Source organism: Schistocerca cancellata, chromosome 7 (assembly GCF_023864275.1).
Source record: "Schistocerca cancellata isolate TAMUIC-IGC-003103 chromosome 7, iqSchCanc2.1, whole genome shotgun sequence".
Lineage (NCBI taxonomy): Eukaryota > Metazoa > Arthropoda > Insecta > Orthoptera > Acrididae > Schistocerca > Schistocerca cancellata.
In genome coordinates, this window is record NC_064632.1 from 172,077,627 (window position 1) to 172,099,600 (window position 21,974).

Sequence of the window (21,974 nt, forward strand, 5' to 3'; positions counted from 1 at the left end):
AAAAATTCAAGTGAATACCTTATAAAGATGAGTAAATAATCTTAAAAATTGGTCACAATGGCAGCAGTCTTAAAAATTGGTCACAATGGCAGCTACAGTTCAAATACTGTAGCATTCATGATGAGAGTGCCAGCACAATAAACAGCACGATATATTGGGCACCAGCTAACCCATGATGTGTAGGTGTGGGTTAGAGTATCTGTCCCCTGTGAGGTGCTCCTTGTGAACGTAACATGTGATTGTATTTCACATATGGAGAGCATCACCCCTGCGAGGTGTTCCTTATGAACATAACATGTGACTGTATCTCACATACAGAGCACATCAATTACAATGATGTCAACAACATGGGTTTGAGAAAGATAAACCCTTGAAACAACAGGAAGTCCAGTTGAAATAAAAATAATATTATGAAAAGAATAGATAGCTACTCCTCACACAGAGGAGGCACTGAGTCACAGACAGACACAATGAAAAGACTGGTAAAAATTAGAGAGAAGGATCAAGCAAGAAATAAGTGGTCTGAGAAGAAATGTAATAACATCCACTGATTGGGGGGGGGGGGGGGAGAAGGAAGGGCAAGGAGAGGAAGGAAAACACACACACACACACACACACACACACACACACACACACACAGAGAGAGAGAGAGAGAGAGAGAGAGAGAGAGAGAGAGAGAGAGAGAGATGAGTATGACTTAATTTATAAAGAAACAATAGGATTGACAGGAGAGAAGAGGGGATGACAGAGTGTCATGGAGATAAAAACTGAGAGTCGTTGTTAAGACAGTAAATGAACCCCATGTGAAGGAGAGGTGGAAAGAACACAATTGTTTTATATGAACAGGGGAAGAACACAGCAGACAGAACAAATTTGAAGTAAAAGTAGCAAAACACAGTGAATAAAGTAGAGAAGGGCTACACTATTCTAAAGAGTGAATTTAAGGAAGAGCTTGCACTAATAGTAAATGAAAAGCTCACAGGAAATGATGAGCTGCTAACAGAAATATTAAAAACCTTAGATGGAGAAGGGAAGGTAGAACTACTGGGAAAATAGGGCAAAATATACTCAAACGGAGAGTGGATTAACGAATTCTTGGAAGCGATCTTAGTACTTCTTTAAAAGAAAAACAACACAATATAATGTGAGGAACACAGGACTTCCAATTCTGATACCATATACAGCCAAGATTTCACTGAGAGTGATGAATACAAAGATGTATAGTGAGCTGAACAGCAACATGGGAGAGGGCATGAGGGAGGCATGAGAGATGTTGTGGACTTACTACGAGTCCTAGTGTAGAGATACACTGAAAATACGAGGGTCGCCTGGAAAGTAATGCACAGTTTTTTTTTTTCCTTCAACAATTTTTATTGAACAAAATGGGAATCACACACATGAAAAATGGTGTTTTATCTACACATAACACCATTTTTCCGTGTAATCTCAATCCCATTCTATGGCCATCCTCTAGCGTGAAACAATGGTGTGTATGCCCTGTCAGTACCAATCCTAGTCCTGGTTTCAGAGCCACTGTGTGAATCACCCCCTCATCATCCTCCAAATGTCTTCCAAGAATAACAGTCTTTAATGGCAAATGACAACATCAGCTAACTGCAAACGTCAGGTGTGACAACTGTGAATGGTCTCCCCAACTGCTGCAAATCGTGGAGCTACACCGAACCGCCTTCTGATGACCTCACCCTCCGTGCCCAGCAATTAACTGTACTAACTGTACTTCTGTCGACAGTAGATACTCCATAGACTTTGCACAAGTGTATTTGAATATTCCCACAGTTTCTTTCTCTGCAGTGAGAAATTCAAAGACGGCATGTTGCTTGTAAAGTACATCATCTACAGACACCTTTTTGAAACTGTCCTGCAGCTACACTATCTGTTGCAATTGACGGAAACTTGGTACACTCACTCAGAAGACCTCAAATAATACATACGTAACATTTTGCATTTGTAGCACTGTTTTTGGCTGAGAAAAAATGCAGTGCATTACTTTCTGGACAATTGTCGTAGTAGGAAGATTTAAGACGTTTTTAAAGATTTCAAAATAGTGTCAGATTCGGTAAGGTGGGATGGACTTTTATTTATCCTAATAAACTGTGGCATCAACCAGACAGAAAGGAAACTGGGTTATCTCTTGAGCAAAAGCCAGAGCCAGAATTAGTGGAGAACTAATGGAGCGAATACAAACAGAAAGAGTAGGAAGGCAGAGATGTTGCCTTTCACCTACAATGTTCAATATCTACATGGAAGAGATCATACAAGGATGCGATGGAATGAAAGGAGTGTATGTAGAAGGCAAAAGGGTGGATTGTATAAAGTTTGCTTTCAATATCATCATGTTAGTACAAACTAAGAAGGTACCTAATGACACAGTGGAAGAGCTTAAGATCAAATGCCAAGATCTCAGAATGAAAATAAATATGAAAAAGATTAAAATCTTTATACTTGTAGGAAAAGGGGAGATGCACAAAAGATATTGCAATCAGAGCCCACATTCATCCAGACATTTCTTGATGGAACCCTGAAGCACTGATATATAGAACTATACAGATAAGCCAAAACATTATGACCACATGCTTAATAGCATGTTGTTCCACATTTGGACTGGAACACAGCAGTGATTCTGTTTGGTACTGATTTGACAAGGCATTGTTTGGTTTCTGGAGGCACATGGCACCAGATGTCTATGCGCAGCTCACACAGTTCATCTAAATTATGGGCTGGCAATTTGTGGGTACAGAGCTGGCACCTGATAGCATCCCAGATGAGTTCCACTGGATTCAGATTAGGTAATATTGGCAGCCAAAATTTAAATGTGAGTTCACTATCATACACTTCAAACCACTGTAACACGATTCTAGTCTTGAGACACATACAACTATTCTGCTGCATAATGCCTTTGCATTGGTGAAGACATCAGGTATGAAGTTCTTGTGAAACACAAGTAGCTCTTTATTCTCACAAAGTAATGAGTGCTATTGACAGGATATACCAAATTGATTCCATATTTTTAGATTTCCAGAAGGCTTTTAACAATGCTCCTCACAAGCATCTTCTCATCCAAGCGTGTGCCTATGGAGTATCGCCTCAGTTGTGCAACTGGATTCATGAGTTCGTATCAGAAAGATTATGGTTTGTAGTAATTGATTGGAAGCCATCAACTACGCCAGAAATGACATCTGATGTTCCTCAAGGAAGTGTTATAGGCCTTCTGCTGTTCCTGATTTACATAAACGACGTAAGAGACAATCTGCGCAGCCTTCTTAGATTGTTTGCCATGGTGCTGTCATTTACTGTCTTGTAAAGTAATCGGATTTTTAAAACCAACTGAAAAATGATTTACACGAGATATCTGTATGATGCAAAAAGTGTGACTTGGCTCCAAATAATAAAAAGTGTGAAGTCTTCCACATGAGTATTAAAAGAAATCCACTACACTTCAGTCACATGATAAATTACTCAAATTTAGAGACTGTAAATTCAACTAAATTCTTACCGATTACAATTACAATAATTTAAACTATAATGGTCACATAGATAATGTTGTGGAGAAAATGAACCAAAGATTGTGATTTATTGGCAGAACACTTACGAAATCCAAAAGGTCTACTACAGAGACTACCTACACTAGGCATATCCATCCTTTTCTGTAGTATTGCTGCATGGTGTGGGATCCGCATAAAATACGATTGACGGAGGACACTGGAAAATTCAAAGAAGGGCAGCACATTTCGCATTATTGTGAAATAGTGGAGCGAGTGCCATGGATGTGATATACAAATTGGGGCGGCAATCATTAAAACAATGACATTTTTCGTAGCAACAGAAATTTCAATTCTCAATTTTCTCCTCTGAATGCAAAAATATTCTATTGGCACACGTCTACAGAGAGAGAAATGATCATCATGATAAAATAAGAGAAATTAGAGCATGCACAGAAATATTTAAGTGCTTTTTTTTCCCCATGCACCATTCGAGAATGGAAAAGTAGAGAAATAGCTTTTAAGGTGGTTCATTTACCCTCAGCCAGGCACTTAATTGTAAATTGCAGAGTATTCATGTAGATGTAAATGAATGAATGTAAGATGTTCACAACAATGTCCACATAGACCACAGCTGTCATGGAGCCTTTGATTCCTGTCCCCACTGTTCAATTGTACATGCCACAATTTTGAATTTCGCACATTCAGTCATCTTTCTCACATCACAATACACTGTTCTGATACTAAGTGTTTGTAATATGCATGGTGGAATATGGGATACTCAAGGACTAAGCTAGTCTTCGAAATCTCATTGCAAGACTACTTTTGATCAGGTTGAAATCCAGATCCCAACAAAAAAGTGTCATTCTCAATCACTGCAGGCACTTAGCAGCAATACTAAACATTCTTTCACTGCCTGTGCAGTAGCATTTGTATTTGCTTGTGCAGTAAGTAGATTATAAATGCTTTGTTGAGCATGAATGTTATTCATGCCTCACTAAAATTACATGCCAACAATTAGGTCTTCATATGTTGCTTTCTGGGAGTTAGTTAATAGCATATGTTCTGCGGATCATAACTGTAACCTCTCAGTGTGATTGGGAATGAGTCCATTTTGCAATTATAGTTACACTTCATCAGTGAAAACTATGGCAACATTCCGATCATTTACATGATTAATAAGGTTTTTTTTCATATATGCAGTGATTAGTACTTAACAATGTTCAATATCACACACACACACACACACACACACACACACACACATATATATATATATATATATGCAAGAGTTGTCAGGCAGACATAATTTCAGTTTGTGTTTGTAGTTAGTTAATTAGTTTCATGTTCCATGATTAAATGTAATGATGTGGGACGAGTCATTTTACATTCACATTGCACACTGGTTTTTAAATTTGACCATTTTAATTTTATTATCCATGAAATTCTTTAAATCACTGGGTGGGTGGCTGAAGGTTTTTAGGTTAAATACATTACACCTTTCTATTTCAGACAGTCACAACAAAAAGTTTTAACATGAAGCTTTCGGCCAAAGCCTCCACCAAAAAAGAGCAAAACACCCTCATTAATACAAATAAGCACACCTCACACACACGACCTTTAACTCTGGCTGCTAAGACCAAAAAGAAACTGAAATGTGTCAAATGGGAGCCTACCTGGTGCAGCATTGGGAGGCTGTGGCGGAGGGAGGGAGGGGAGGGGAGGGAAGTGAAGGGAAGGGAAGGGAAGGGAAAGACGGGAGCAGAAAGGAGGGGAGCAGAGAAGTGGTAAAGACAGTGGGTGCACTGCAGGGAGCAGTGCACAATGATGGTGAAGGAACATGAGTTGGGAGGCAATAGGAGACAGGAGGTGGAAACTGTCTGTGGAGGGAGCGGGGACATTAAGTTACTGTAGACTGAGGCCAGGATTATTTTGGGAGTGGAGAAAGTGTTGGAAAGGCAGCCCCCATCTGCGCAGTTCAGAAAAGCTGGTTATGGAGGGGAGGATCCAGAAGGTTTGGGTAGTGAAGCAGCCACTGAAATCAAGCATGTTATGCTCAGCTACATGCTGTGCAAAAGGGTGATCTACTTTGCTCTTGGGCGCAGTTTGGTGGTGGCCATACATCCTGGTGGACAGCTAGTCTGTAGTCATAGCAATCTAAAAACCTGAGCACTGTTCGCGGCACAGATGGCAGGTACATGACATTGCTGCTTTCTCTGGTGGCCTGGCTTCTGATGGGGAAGGGGAAGCCATTGATAAATGTGGAATAAGAAGTGTTGGGTGGGTGGACTTGGCAGGTCTTGCACCTGGGTCTTCCATAGGGATATGATCCTTGTGGCAAGGGGATGGGATGGAGAGTTGCAAAAGGATGGATTAGGAGGTTGTGGAGGTTGGATGTGTGACAGAACAGTACTTTGAGAGAGGGATCTTGGGTAGGATGTCCCTCATATCAGTGCATGATGATAGACAATGAAAATCCCTTGTGAAGGATGTGGTTCAGTTCTTCCAATCCAGGGTGGTGCTGGATGACGAAGGGGGGGGGGGGGGGGGGCTCTCCTTTGTAGCTGTTCCTTGAGAGTGTCGGGATCATGATATACAGTGTTTACACTAGCTAACTGATACGTCCACAGGAACAATCTGCTCCATTATCTCCCTTCCTTTCCTGGCAACAAAAATTGTGGTCCAATTGGATTTATAAGTTACAGATATAGTGTCTTAGTCTACAGGCTCTTTGGTGGTTTCTTCTCTCGAGAACCCGTGAAATGAAGTCTGGGAGAGCACTGAACATGTGCCAGTGAACTGAACCTAACTCTATGTACAGCTGCCATGGAATACAGGTTTACTTAGAACACTTTATAGACATGACAAATTGTTGCATAACTGCCTGCTTGAATTTCTAAAGGGTAAACTACATACTGAACACAGTATAACCACTGTCATGACTGGAACTCCATTATAACAAGTCTTTATTCCAGACTTGGATACTGCTGCCTTCCTATATCACAACCACCATCAATAGTTCTGCCTTGTGGAGTATTAGGTGTGGTACATCACCCCATTCCAGTCCTGTGTTTTCTTCCTTATTTCCATGTACTTACCACTTTCCTCCCTGACACTGTTGGTTAGCTAATGCCATCTTCTTCCTACCCCCCTCTAATTCTTTTACTCTCCATTCAATTCCTTGCTGGAGTAAGCACTATCTTCTCAAGTTGAGGCTAGCCAATTTTTCTTGCTTTTCCTTTGCTACCTGAGAGGTTTTTTTTTCTTGTCAATTTAACACCTCTTCATTCCTCAACCTGACTTCCCAATATGCACCCTCTTGCTTCATCTATATTACATTTCCAGTGCCTACGGCCCCCTTTCTTCAACATTCTGCAGTGTTCAGGTAACACCACTTTAAAAAGCTATGGTTGATATATAACATTTGCTCGCCCTTTTCCTAGATCTTTATTCAGTTGCCTGCATACCAACTTCCTCTTTTTGTTGAATGCTTCCTAGGTTATCACTAGTTTCAATGTCCATGTCAATTTATTACGTCTGTTGCAACACTTCCCAAATATTTGAATTTTTCAGTCTGCTCTAGTTGCCAAACTACGATGAATTTGTTCGTCTCCCCTTTTACTCCAAGTACCATGATTTCAATATTTTTCGTATCCATCTTCATTCTGAAACCTTGGCATTTGATATTTAGTTGTTCCACTGGGTCATTAGGTAACTTATGGTTTCTATTGACATGACCATGTTGTCAGCAAACTTTATACACTCCACTCTTTTGCCTTATACACACACTCCTTTTACTCCATCTGTGCATCCTCCTATGATCTCTCCCATGTAGATATTAAACATTATAGGTGAAACGCAGCATCTCTGTCTGGGTACTCATCCTTTTCGTTTTCCTCTTCCTCTTCCTCTTCCTATTCCTACTCCTACTCCTACTCCTACTCCTACTCCCTCCATTAGTTCTCCACTAACTCTGACCCTATTTTGCTTAAGGCACAACTTGTTGATCAGTTTTCTTTCCCTTTGGTTGATGTTGCATTTTACATGGTCCAGACACATTAATGTTACCACCATCTATGTTCCATGTCACCATGCAATAACCATTCATGGACGGCAGGTGGAGGGTATGTAATGGGTGTCAGGGGGACACAGAAACAGTGCATTTGTTGTCATAATGCAGAAACAGAATGATTTATCTGACATCCAAAAGGGCATGATCATTGGCTTTTAGGACAAGAGTGGAAGCATTCCAAAAAAGCTAAGTTTGCAAACTGTTCGCGTGCCACTGTGGTCAAAGTATACCATGCATGGCAAAATGGCACTATTAAAAATTCGTGGTGAGGCAACTGTTGGTGCATCATGGGGCACAGATGACAGGGGGTGAGACGGGGGTCAATAACAGCTGTGGAGACGTGTACAGACTAATAGACGTGCAACTGTTGAGCAACTGACCACCCAAATGAACAAGGGGCTACTATCAGTGTCTCCTTCATGACTGTTCAGCAAATGTAGCTGCATATGGGTCCCCACAGCTGGTGCATGGTTCATGCACCCATGCTGACTCCTGTTCATTGGCAAACAAAGGATAGAACCTGCACACCAATATCACAACTGGAAATCCACTGAGTGCCCTTTACAGATGCTCCATTGGACAGATGGCCGGCACCCTACAACAATCAGGAAGAGTCCATGATGGGAAACGGAGCATTATGGTCTGGGGAATGTTCTCGTGGCATTCCCTGGGTGATGCCATAATTCTGGAAGGCATAAGGGACCAATGCAACTATGCCTCTATCCTTTGGGCCATGTCCACCCTTACATGCAGTTCGTTTTTCCTCCACACAGTGGTATATACCAGCAGGACAATACAACACGTCACACAGCTTACAGTGTACATGCACAGTCCAATGAGCATCAGGATAATTTTATGATGCTCCCCTGGCCATCAAACTCCATAAATTTAAACCAAATCGAAATTCAAGCCATGGGTCCTCAACAGAGAAACCTGGCACAACTGCCCATGTCAGTGGAGTCAGCATGGCTCCACATTGCTGTTGATGCCTTCCAGAACCTCAATGACTCTTCTCCTGCATGTCTCACATCATCTCCAGTCCTAGCTTTGTATGACGAGAATGCTGAGACAGAACTTCAGATTGATGCTGGCAGTTACAGGATGAGTACATCTCTAGTATCAACTCAGGAAGGTGCTGAAAAAGGTAGTAGCTTATGCTTCCAGATTACTCTCTTAGTCTGACATGAACTGCCCTACAACCAAGAAAAAATTCTTTGCAATTTTTTCGGCCATCAACAAGTTCTGGCCATTTTTATTTGCCAAACCATTCAATGTAGTGATCAAACACCACTCTTCATGCTGGCTAACTTGCCTGAAGGATCCGCTGGTGAGATGGACACTGAGGTTTCAGAAATGCGTCACAGCAGTCTACAAAAATGGATGCAAGCACATCGATGCTGACTGCTTTTCAAGAATCCTTTAGCGGAACAAGGCAGTGTGGATGAAATCTCAGTCACTGCTGCCATAAATGACACTGCTGCTGAATAAAGGGAAGGTCCAGCACTGCTGAAGACTATAGTGGTCTCAAAGAACAAAAAACTGAGAAAAGGAGAATTACAATTAATATACAGAACATTTGTAAGAGGAACTATTATATGGTGGGACAGAAATGGTTGCTCAACATTCTACCTCTTCTATGGCCAGCTATCTTGAAGAACATCCATGATGTCCCAACAATTGGTCACCTGGGATTCATGAAGACTCTAGGCAGAATTAGACGTCTGTATCGATCCATTAGACGCTATGTGAACCATTGTAACAAATGCCAGTGATGGAAGCATATACTGCAGATACCTCCTGGACATCAGATCCCAATCCCACCTGCAGCAGTGTCATTCCATAGGACTCAAACTAACCTCATACCTCACTCAGTACACTGTCATCAAAGCTGTGCCAACTGCCGAAGCTCTGAAAACTGCATGGTTCCTTATAAAACACATATTTTCAAGCACAGAACACCCTGTGCCAAGATGTCTGATTGTGGAAAAGTTTTGTTGTCAAAACTACTATCATTGATAATTTCACATTGCGACATCACTCATAGGATGACAACTGCCTACCATCCAAATAAGAATGGCATCAGCGAACAGTTTAGTAAGTTTAGTAGGATGTTGGCAGATATGTTCTCCATATATTTTGATGTCGACCAAGAGATTGAGATAAAATACTGCCCATCATTATAATAGCATATAACACAGCATAGCAAGGCACAACAGGTTTCACAGCAGTCTTCCTGTTCCACGGTCGTGAGGTCAAAAACAACAACGGATACACTGTTCCCGTTCCAACTGGACAATTCACCAGATGGCTATTTGGGAAACCTCATCACCACAGCCAAAGGTGCAAGACAACTGGCTCGCATACCAACATTGGAGTCATAGGAGAAGGACCGGGTGCTATAAAGCCAAGCACCAGTCGGTAAGATGCAGCTCGGGAGACTTGGTGTCAATTTTTATGTCTGTGTGGAAAATTGGAGTATCAGAAAAGTTACTAAAGCACTATTTTGGGGCATATTCTATCTTTCAGTGCAAGTTGAACATCACATTAGAAGTAGAGGATTACGACCATTCATTAAGACAACAAAAGCAGAGTGTCATCATCCGTGTCTTCCGCATGAAGTCCTACCAGAGTCCTGAGGCGCCGATCGATGATGGCAGCTTCTCACTGAAATAAACTGAAGACCCATTCAACGATCGCAAAGCTTCAATCGGACAAGCTTCCTTCAATGCTCTCACTGTAGTGAAGAGGATGTGACAACGTGATCAGAATGCAAGGTTCCTCCAGCACTGCCATACAGAGGACCCTGGTCAAGATTTAGATCCAGGGTGCTGCAGTCAAGTCCAATGAGAACCTTGGGAACAGCAGGTTGCTGTTTCTCCAAGAGATGAAGCAATGCTGCAAGCTGTGCTGCATACCTTTGGAGTGGCAGTTAGCATTGCTGGCTGGCATGCTGTAGGTCACCAGCTCAAAACCCATCCCCAGCAAATATTTGTTATTCATTATTTATCATTTATGGGAGGTTCTGAAATTTCTTATGTTCGTAACATTTGCTGTCTCAAATATTCAATGTTTGCACAAATGGCAGCATCTCTGTCCATGAAATCAATTCTTTTCTGTCCGTATGTTGGTGTCAGTAATAAAAGTGCTTTAAGTGCACTTCATTGATGCACCAGTTTCCAGATTTGGACTTAATTGAGTTTATGTTGTGATAATATTGACTTAACAGTTACTATAAATAATCATATTTACAGTCCACATATATTTCTATTTGAAAAATGAAGTTAGTAACATACCACACACTTAAATGGTAACAGAACAACTTAAAAGAAGATTAGGTGGAAAATGAGGTTGAGTACAAAGGGGTAAAGAGAAATTATGAAGCAACCAGCACAACAAAATGGTCACAAATTAGAAGAAAAAATAATATTTGTGGTAGGTCATGCTCTGGAACACACAGCTTTTTCTAATTACAGAAGATTCTAAAATCACAGAAGGAGTTTGATAGAACACTCAGCTAAAGATAAAATAAATGGTAAATGCCAATAACTAGTACTAGTCTTTGGTCCTGTTTCTTTTACCTATAACAAAAGAAATAAAGGGTACAATACAAATCATACAAAAAGCAGACACTAGTTATTACATGGTCCACCCATGCAATGAGCAGAAGCATCAGAAGCATATCACTGTTGAAGAAACAATGCCACATAAGTAGCTAAACACAAATTTTACAAAGGAGAGGCAAGAGAACATCTAAAATGCAAGAAACATTTGACACAGGCATAAAATTTGTGTTATGTCACTTCAATGGGGTTTAGATCATATCCAAAAGTTAAACATAGAACCAAAGATGTGTCATTTTGTACCAAACGACCTCAAGTTTGATTCACACAGTGCATTTGGTATTTGTGGCAGGGTACATTACTCATGTGGTATTCAATTGTAGAAGTGTTCAGCACTACTTACTGCTTTTACAGTATTCTTGGTGATGAAATGAAATTAATAAGAGTATTTTGAAAATATTAATTATGTTTTATAGAATTGCTTTAGAGAAACAGCACAATTCAAGTACACTCTTTGTTCATACACTACCAATACCTTTTCTCTGTTTTTAGATTGACACATTTATCATAAAGTGCCACACTAATTACCGCTCACTCAACATGATAATCTGAGATCACAAGTTCTAGCAACTTCCTTCAGCATCAACAAAAGACAACATTGCACTAACGCCGCCGAGTCGGCAACTTTCAGAAAGAAATTTATTCATAAGGGGTGCTGTCACAATCCCCAGGACAGATTTACTTTGTAAATGAACCCATTTGTCTTTCTTGACTTTCATTCTTGTATAGCTTCACGAAGCAACATTCTCCAAGAACATAGGGTGAGTCAAAAAAGACTTTATAACTTTGGAATGATACAGAAATTTATTGAGATAACTTACAGCACCAAAGATGTGTCATTTTGTACCAAATGACCTCAAGTTTCATTCACACAGTGCATTAGTACCTCATTCGACCACCAGGAGCACCAGTGTAGTGAACAGTTAAGATGACTACTTTCATGGGTGCAGAGCGTGCTCGCTGTGTTTTGATTTTATGAAATGAACTCTGCAACAACTGTTTGGTGTAAATTTTACGCCGAATATGCTAAAAAATCTCCAAGCAGACCTACAATTTACTCTTGGTACGAGAACTTTGCTGAGATGAGTTATTCACTGCAACATGATAAATCATCAGGTCACCTGTGTGTTGTTGTTGTTGTTATGATGAACAGGTTAGGGAGAGCTCTGCCCACAGTCCACAAAAATCAAAGTGATGTGTGTCTCATGAGACTGGTAATCCACGAAAGACTATTTGGCAAGGACTGTGTAGATATTTACACTTGAAACAACATAGATACACACTGGCACAGCACGTTAGTGATGCAGATAAGACTGTTAGCAGGGAATTCTGTGTAGAAATGTTGCGTAAGATAGAGGACAACAAGACAATCATGAACACAATAATCTTCAGCAATGAGTCATCATTTCATGCCGGTGGCATGGTGAATGCCCACAACTGCAGAATATGGGACAGCCCCAAAGTTAATGTGTTCTGTGCCCTTAGCAAACTGAAAGTGTAAGGCCCTTTCTTTTTCATGGAGAAAACTGTCAGTGGTATTGTGTATCTGGAAGTGCTTTAATCAAACAATGGAAAATCCAGGATGGAATGTGCAACTCAGCATCTCCACTATATGGTGGATGTGCTTTAAAATTTTTTAATTCCACAGATCGATGAAGATGACCAAGATGGGATGGTTTACTACCAGCAAGACAGTGCACCACCTCATTTCCTCAAGAAAGTTTGGTATTTCCTCAATAACCACTTCCCAGGTAGGTAGATTGGCTGCAAAGTGCGAATTGCATGGGCACCCAGCTCCCCGTACTTGACACCAATGGGTTTCTTTCTTTGGAATTTAATTAAAGACTGTGTGTGTGTGTGTTCCTCCCCTGCCAAACAATTTAACCAACCTGAAAAACAGAACCTATGCTGCTGTTGCACAAGTTACACCTGATTTGCTGCAATGAATGTGGGAAGAAATTGATTACCTCAGGAACATTTGCCGCATCACAAATGGTTGTTATATAAAACTAAAATGACACTTGATACTTTTATGTGAAACTTGATCTCGTTTGCTACAAAAATGACAAATCTATTTATTCCGTAAGTTATCTCAATAAATTTCTATATCATTCCAAAGTTGTGAAGTCCTTTTTCATTCTCCTTGCATATCTTCAACATCTCACAATCTCCTTCCATTATAAACTGAACATGCGCTTATAGTAAATAATGGCATTTAGTAACAATGGGATATTTTGTCCATTCTTCTCCCAAGACTAATTTTGTCATGGAGCTACAAACCTTTCTCCATATAGTTGGGTGTGATCTAGATAATGGACTTCGTAAGGTTGTGGCTTTTTTCTCATCCCTTTAGATATCAAGACACATGTACGAGGGGCGTTCAAAAAGTCCGTGCAAAGTCCAAAAGATGGCACCACTGGCGCATATCGATGTCATGTTTAGTTAGTAGCATCTTTGGGAAGGACGCACACCAAGTTTCAGCCATATTGGTCTATTTCTTTGTGTTTGGCATTCATGTGAATCAAGGAAGTTGAGTGATTGCCAAAAAATGGACGAAAAAGAATTTCTTGTGATGATTAAACATTACTTTATGAATTGCAAAAAGCCTCAGGAGACTACAGAGAAGCTTGATAAACATTATGGTGACTATGTGCCTTTGATTAGAACAGTTTATAAGTGGTTTCAAAATTTTTGGAGTGGCCATATGGGCACAAGTGATGCTGAACGTTCTCAACACCCTGTGGAGGTTACAACTCCAAAAATCATTGATAAAATCTATGTTATGGTGATGGATGACAGAAGAGTTAAGGTACGTGTGATTGCTAGTGCTGTGGGCATCTCAAATGAATGGGTACATAATTTTTTGCATAAACATTTGGACATAAAAAAGCTGTCCACACTTGGGTTCCGCGATTGCTCACGTTTGACCAAAAACGGAATTGTGTGAATTGTTGCAAGGATGGTTTGCAGCTGTTCAGGAAGAATCTGCAGGACTTTAAACATAATTTCATCACTGTGGATGAAACATGGATACATTACTATACTCCTGAGACCAAACAACAATCTAAACAATGGGTTACCAAGGGAGAATCTGCACCAAAAAAGGCGAAGACCATTCCTTCGGCCGGAAAGGTTATAGGACTGTCTTTTGGGATTCGCAAGGGATAATCCTCATCGACTATCTGGAAAAGGGTAAAACTATTACAGGTGCATATTATTCATCATTATTGGACCATTTGAAAACCGAGCTGCAAGAAAAAAGCCAGCAATTGGACCGCAAAAAAGTCCTTTTCCATCACAACAATGCACCAGCACAAACCTCAGCAGTTGTGGTCGCAAAATTATTGGAAATAGGATTCCAATTCATTTCACATTCCCCCTATTCTCCAGACTTGGCTCCGTCGGACTACTATCTGTTCCCCAATTTGAAGAAATGTCTGGTGGGACAAAGATTTTATTCAAACGAGAAGGTGATTGCAGCAACTAATAGCTATTTTGCAGACTTGGACAATTCCTATTATTCTGAAAGGATCAACAAATTAGAACAACGTTGGATGAAGTGTATAAGTCTAAAAAGAGACTATGTCGAAAAATAAAAAAAGTTTACCCCAAACATATAAGTAGTTTTTATTTTTGCACGGACTTTTCAAACTCCCCTTGTACTAGGAAGTGCAACTTCACACTCTTTAAGCTGGCACTTGACAGAACTGTGTACTGAGTCATATTCAAAAATCAAGTTAAAGGCAGAACCTTTTCCACACTGTATTTTTCTTCTAGAATCTGTAAAGTTGTAGTTGGAATTCTACAGTAAGCACAAGGTACTGCGTGGAGCAGGATGTTCACCACTAATGCAACGATGTTAGTTTTGGACGGCTCTCTAGAAATTCCTCCATGAAGGTCTTCTCATAATTTTTCTGCATTTGTTATATTCGAGTACAGGAAGAGTACCGGTCCAGATTTCGAAAATATATGTCAATAATGAAACAAATATTCATTCCCAGGTAACTAACTGAAAATATTTGGCACTCTGATAAGAAGGTATACTGCTTATTTACAGATTTCAAGAAAGCTTATGATAGTGTCCAAAGAGAAAGCACCTGGAGGATAATGGAAGAATCGGGAATACTTTTGAAATTGATCGGGCCGACCAGAATACGCGTAGATAAAACTAAATGTAACAGTTGAAAGCAGGATGTCTGCAAGTTTCACTGTGGAGACAGTTGTCAAATAGGAAGGCTGCATCTAACCAGCCTATTTAACTCAGTGTTGGTAAAAGCCTTAAAAAGAGTGTCATCGAGTATAAGAGGTGTAAATGAAGACGGTCAAGTGAAACTTTTAGCATTTTCCAATGATACTGCCATAGCAGAGGAGGAATATAAACTGAAAGAACAACTAAGGTGCTAATAGAGAAGGCACAAAAAATGGGTCTGAGGATCAATCACAATAAAACAGAGTATAACTGCAACAAAAAATAATGAAGAGAAAACATAGAAATCATTGGCAACAGAAGATATGAAATTTAATAAGACTATATTCTTCAAACATCTAGAAAGTACTATCAATGACAATTACAAAGAGGAGGAGATAATGAACCAGATAAAATCTGTAGAGAAATATCTATTCTCAACAAGCAAACTATTCAGCAGCAAACTACTAACACGAACAATAAAACTCTTGCCTGTGTAAGACAATTGTGTGACTGATACTAATGTCTGAAGCTGAAACATGAACACTGAGCAAGACGATGGAGAGAAAAATTGTGACATTCAGAAACAAGGTGTTAAGAAAAATCTTTGGATCTGTGTCAGAAAATGAAATTTTTATAAGAAGTAAAACCACAGAAATCCACAAGCTGTTGTTTGAATCAGATGGGACAGATATATTAAAGAGTGAAAGAGCTGAATGGATGGGACATGTACTGAGAAGATGCAGAAATGTGATACACGCAGTGCTAGAAGAGAAGCCAGAAGGTACAGGACCCCTCGGTAGACCAAAACTGAGGTAGATGGATGGAGTCAGGAAAGACCTGGAGACCCTGAGAAAATACGAGAACATGGCCAGTGATAGAGTTTAATGAAGGAAGCTAGGGAGTGAGGCAATGAATCAACTTCAGTTCATGTGGTCAACTAAGAGCAGTAGTGGTGGTGGTGGTAGTAGTAGTATGTGAAATTTCAGAACCAAGGTTCATCCCAAGTTTTGTATTACTGGGCCAGTATTGGACAGTCCTTTTTACCAAGAGTACAGAGAAACATTTTTACACATTTTATATTTTCCCACTTTAATCCTCAAATGACAAACCTCCTCGCATTATCTCCCAGATTGTCCACTGATATCCCAGGATGTCTGGTTAGGATAACATCCATTAAATTCATTACACAGGTCTTCCTCTGCTCCCATAATATCTCTTTCCAGAATATGCCAAATACTGCCTGTCAATCATCAGCAGAAAATTCACTACACTTTACTTGAACTGATTCCTCTCAATCTTCGAAGCACGCATCTGGTGTAATTTCCTCAAAGTACACATCTCGTGTAATTGTCATGGCTATCTTTAAGTATTGTGAGTAATTTTGTTGTTTCAACTTTTTGTATAGAGTCTTCACACATTATCAACATTTTATTTCAATGCCGGGAATCGAACCCTGGACCCCGTGCTTGGGAAGTAAGAGTGTGACCGCAAGACCAAGAGCTGCGAACTCCAGTCTTTGAGGTAGACTTTACAATGCCTTTTCACATCATTATTTTAGGCATCATAAAAGTCCGGGCTCCATTTTCAACACTTGTGTCATCATCTTCCAACTGAGTTACCTGAACTTTCTTGTAAAAATTTAACAGTAGGTTCCTCAAGCAACTTCTTTACTTTGGTCTCCAACGGAAACTGATACAGCCAGCAAGTTTCTGGATGAAAAATACTTACAAAACAGTTTAAGATCAAAGATAAAGCTTTAGTTTATGTATGTTTAATAATGATGATACCAATAATAATAATAAAAATAATAATAATCACAACAAGAATCACCTGGGCAACTGAAAACCCTGTATACAAAATTAATTCTTCTTCCATGAACATAACTTCCCTCTATTTACTCCTGTTGTTGTGTGTTATCTGTTCTGTATTTACACAATAACCTAAAATTAAGTGGATATTATAAATATTCAGCAGAAATCACTAAAGCAAAGAGTGAATGATGTTTGGCTTTTTGATTTGCATCCCAATAGGCAACAGCCAGTCAGTTAAAATAAAGCTGCCGAGACACTACGGAAAGTCATAGGTTTAGTAGATCACTATTAGTGTGAGATAGATAATATATTTTTTATTGTTAATAGTCACTCTCAGGAAGGAACTTCACTTTCACAGAAAACTTACAGTCAAGCAACAGTTTATTCCTTAGTAACGTGACTGTCTTGTAAAATGATGTCCATTTTCATGAACTGGTGTTGTTTCTTCGACAATGATGTATAATAGGGATGCAAGACTCAATGAAATGCATTGGTTTAAATCAATGAGCATATATTTTGCACCCTACTAAATTAAAACATATTCAATAGTAAACAAACAATAAATTTTCATTGACATTTTTTACTGTGAGCATCATTTCATCCTAAAAACATGTACTATTTCATAAAGGTTCCTTTACCTGAATAAGACACTGAAAAAATAATGATAATAGTTATGGGAATTTACTTACTGCTTCCCAAATCCACCAGAAAGGCTCTGTTTAAATGCTTGTGATACACAAGAGCAGCATGAACTCGAGAGCAAGATGCGTGGTCAATGCAAAAGTCATTCATCTGAGGATTCCTGCCAAAGAGGTAACACTTTTTCTCATCTATCATCAATTTCTGAAACAGAAGAATTGTCACAAGGTAATTATAAAATTAAGACTGAGTTGTTCAGAGTCTCTATACAAGATAGATTTATCTACAGCAGTAGTCATCTTTGAAAACTGATGAAGACATATTTTTTTATTTGATTTTGTACCTACAGAGTTAACCAAGACAGTCTGACAAGAAGTGAAAGATCTGCTATTCAAACCAGTGTGTAGTATGAGCAATAATAGAAAGCAAGATTTCAAAAAGTTTTTTATCATGTCCATAGCACAGAAGACATCAGTGGAAAAACATGAGTAATATAGCACATTATACTTGGTGTCACAACCACAAAATTTTGATAATAGTTACCTATGAGAGGATTGACGGGGTGAAGGAGAAAATGCTTGTTAGGACGACTTTCGATTCAGGAAAGTAAGCAGAACACAAGAAGCATTGTTGGCCACAGATATGTGATTAAATACACAGTGTGGTTGCAGCATATGAGCCACAAGGTTTCAAAAACAGCTGTGCAGAAAGTTAAAGTAGTAGCTTTACTGCAGCAGGCATTCTGGCCATAAGTGTAACAGTACAAGCCTGACACTCATCAGAAAACGGCACAGTGAGGCAACATCAAATTTTTTTAGCCCTCCAGCGCTTGTGGACAAGAATCTGTCAAATTCGACCTGAAAACTAAAATGCAGGTTCCCGGCTGCTCCTCCATGACTACACCAAGCCCACCAAGTGAAGAATATGCATAAGTTTTTGGCCACCAAGTGGATCACAGCACTGGATCACCCAACGTATTCACCTGATTGGACCCCTGATGACCTCTGGTTGTTGCCCAAATTGAAGCCGGCAATGAAAGGACACTGTTACGACGCAATTAAGGACATCCAAGAACATTGTAGGGCAATATTAGTTGCAGCTCCAAAAAAAGGACTACAGTGAATGTTTCAAAACAATTTCAGCTATGTTTTGGTTCAGAGGGACTATCTGAATAAACACAGTGATTTTATGTGCATAATCCATGACTTTTGTTTTTCACAGCTACAGTCCTAATAGAACTGGAACACAAAGTGTATAGTAAAGCATACCTAAAATGTATTTTAAGATACTAGAAAAGCCTTTGCCCAAGCAGACTGATGTTAACCAGGATATTAAGAGAACCAGAACATAATTTCTACATACACGCATACTCAGCAAACCACTATTTGGTGCATGGTGGAGGGTAGCAAGTACTGCTCCTAATCACTTCCTTTCCTGTGCCACTCGCAGAGTGAGCAAAAGATGACTGTCTATAAGCCTCTGTATGAGCCTTCATTTTTCTCATCTTATTTTCATGGTCCTTGCGCAAAACACACATTGGCAGTGGTAGAATAGATCCGCAGTCGGCCTCAAATGCTGGTTCTCTAAATTTCCACAATAGTGCCCAAGAAAATAGCCTTGCTTTCCCTCCAGGGATTCCTCCTTGACTTCACGAAGCATCTCCATAATACTTGTGTGCCGACTCAACCTACTGGTAACAAATCTAGCAGCATGCTCTGAACAACTTGAATGTCTTATTTTACTCTGTTCTGGAAGGGATCACACACATTCAAGCAGTACTGAAGAATGAGTTGCAATACTGTTCTATATGCCATCTCCTTTACAGTTAAACTACACTTTCCCAAAATTCTCCTGATAAAACAAAGTCAAGCACTTGCTTTCTCTACCACCAACCTGATGCCCTCATTCCACATCATTTTGCAATGTTACTCCTAGATATTTAATTGATGTGATTCTGTCAAGCAGCACGCTACTAATGCTGTATTCAAACATTACATGATTGTTTTTTCTACTCATCTGCATTCTCTTAGATTTTTCTATATTTAAAACCGCTGTCATTTGCTACAACTACAGATTCTCTCTACGCCATCTCGTATCCTCCTTCAGTCAGTGATGAGACCTTTCTGTACACCATTCTGTACAACACAGTGTCATCAGCAAACAGCTGTAAATCACTGCTCATCCTGTCAGTCAGATCATTTATATGTAGAGAGAATAAGAGCAGCCCTATCACACATCCTTGGGGCACTCCTGATGATACCCTTGTCTCTAATGAACATACACAGTTGAGGAGAACCTACTGGGTTCTATTACTTAAAATGTCTTTGAGCCATTCACATATTTGGGAATCTAATCCTTATGCTCAAGTCTACAGTGGGGCACCGCGTCAAATGATTTCCAGAAATCTAGGAATGTGAAAACTGCCTGCTGGCCTCCATCCACGGTTTGTATGATATCACACGAGAAAAGAGCATAAGCGATGCTTTCTAAATCCATGCTGATTTGTGGACGGAAGCTCAGTCTCAAGGAAATTTGTTATATTCAAACTCATAATGTGTTCAAGAAATCTGCAGCAACCAATGTTAAGGATACTGGTCTGTAATAATGTGGGTCCATTCTTTTACCTTACTTATATACAGGAGTGACACGCACTTTTTTCCAGTTGCTTGGGACTTCGCACTGGGTGAGAGATCCACAATACATGCAAGCTAAGTAAGAGGCCAATACTGCAGAACATTCTATGTAAAATCACACTGGGATACCATCTGCACCTGGCAACTTAGTTGTTTCCAATTCTTTCAGATGCTTCTCTATGCCGTGGGTGTTATTTCCATGTCCTCCACGTAGGAGCCTGGGTGACAGTCAAACAATAGTATGCTTATACAATCATCTTGCATGAATGATTTCTTAAATGTGAAAATTAAAACTTTGGCTTTCCCAGAGTGGTCAACAAGTAACTAGATAGAAGCCTTTGACCCACTGAGTGATTTTAGAATGACTAGAATTTTCTTGGGTTCTTGGAATGATCTTTTGCTAAGGTGTGATGACGGAAGCAGTTGTACACTCTATACATTGATCTATTGACAGACACATGAATGTCTACTAACTTCTTCCTTTTGACATTTGCATTTTTTATTTCAAGTAAGAGAGCAATAACCTCTGTTTCCTCAGCATTTTCCAAATTTGGTTACTAAACCATGGATGGTGTTTTTCATCCTTAATGCACTTACATAGCAAAAATGTGTTCAGAGTGCAACTTACAATCAGTTTAAATTTTGTCCATAATTCCTCTACGTCCATCATATTGGAACTACATGATGTCCCTTCACTGTTTAAGTGGTGTGCACACAACTGTTTACCTTCTTTTCCTTGCATACATATTCTCCTAGCCTTCTTGATGCATTTGCTAACTTTGCTGTGTTGACTTCACAATTACTAACTGTTGTCTCTATACTGACACTGTCAATAAGGTTAGGCCTATTTGTAGCTAAAGGGTCTAAAATATTTCCATTGTGTAACTAGCTGTTGAAGGCAATTTGCAGAAAACTTGTTTGAAAGCATTTCACAAGATTGTCTCTCCATACCACCCACAGTGAATCCGTAAACTATCATCATCATCAGTTATCTGCTATATTAGCAGGTCCTTTGCCTCTCCATTTTCTGCGATCTATTGCTTCCTTCTTAAGGCTGCTGTATGTTGTACTGTCCATCATGTCATCCAGTATCTGGAATCTCTTCCTTCCTCACTTCCTTTTCCCTTCTACATAACCTTCTAAAACTGTTTTTATCAGTCCGTCATTCTTTCTTAATATATGCCCAATCCAATTTCTTTTTCTTCTCTTTATTACATCTAGTAACTGTCTTTTCTCTCCCACTCTTCTCAGTACCTCTTCATTTTTTACTCTGTCCATCCAACTTATTCTTTCCATCTTCCGCCATGTCCAGATCTCAAAAGCCTCCAGCCTTTCTCTGTCTTTTTTCCTCATAGTCCATGTTTCAGTGCCATATAGAAGAACACTCCATACAAGACATTTTATGAGTCTCTTTCTGAGTTCTCTGTACAGACCACTGCAGAAGATTCTCCTTTTCTTATAAAACGCCTCTTTTGCCATTGCTATCCTTGTTTTAATTTCTGTGGTGCAC

At 39.6% G+C, this 21,974-nt stretch overlaps 1 protein-coding gene across 1 annotated transcript in view; it reads right to left on the minus strand.

The window, feature by feature from the left end:
• LOC126092297 (nuclear inhibitor of protein phosphatase 1) overlaps positions 1-21,974 on the minus strand; it is a 53,535-nt gene that overhangs the window by 11,805 nt on the left and 19,756 nt on the right. Inside the window, exon 3 of the mRNA XM_049907816.1 lies at positions 17,882-18,035. Within this exon, the coding sequence (XP_049763773.1) occupies positions 17,882-18,035 (154 nt within the window). The remainder of the gene's footprint in view (positions 1-17,881; positions 18,036-21,974) is intronic.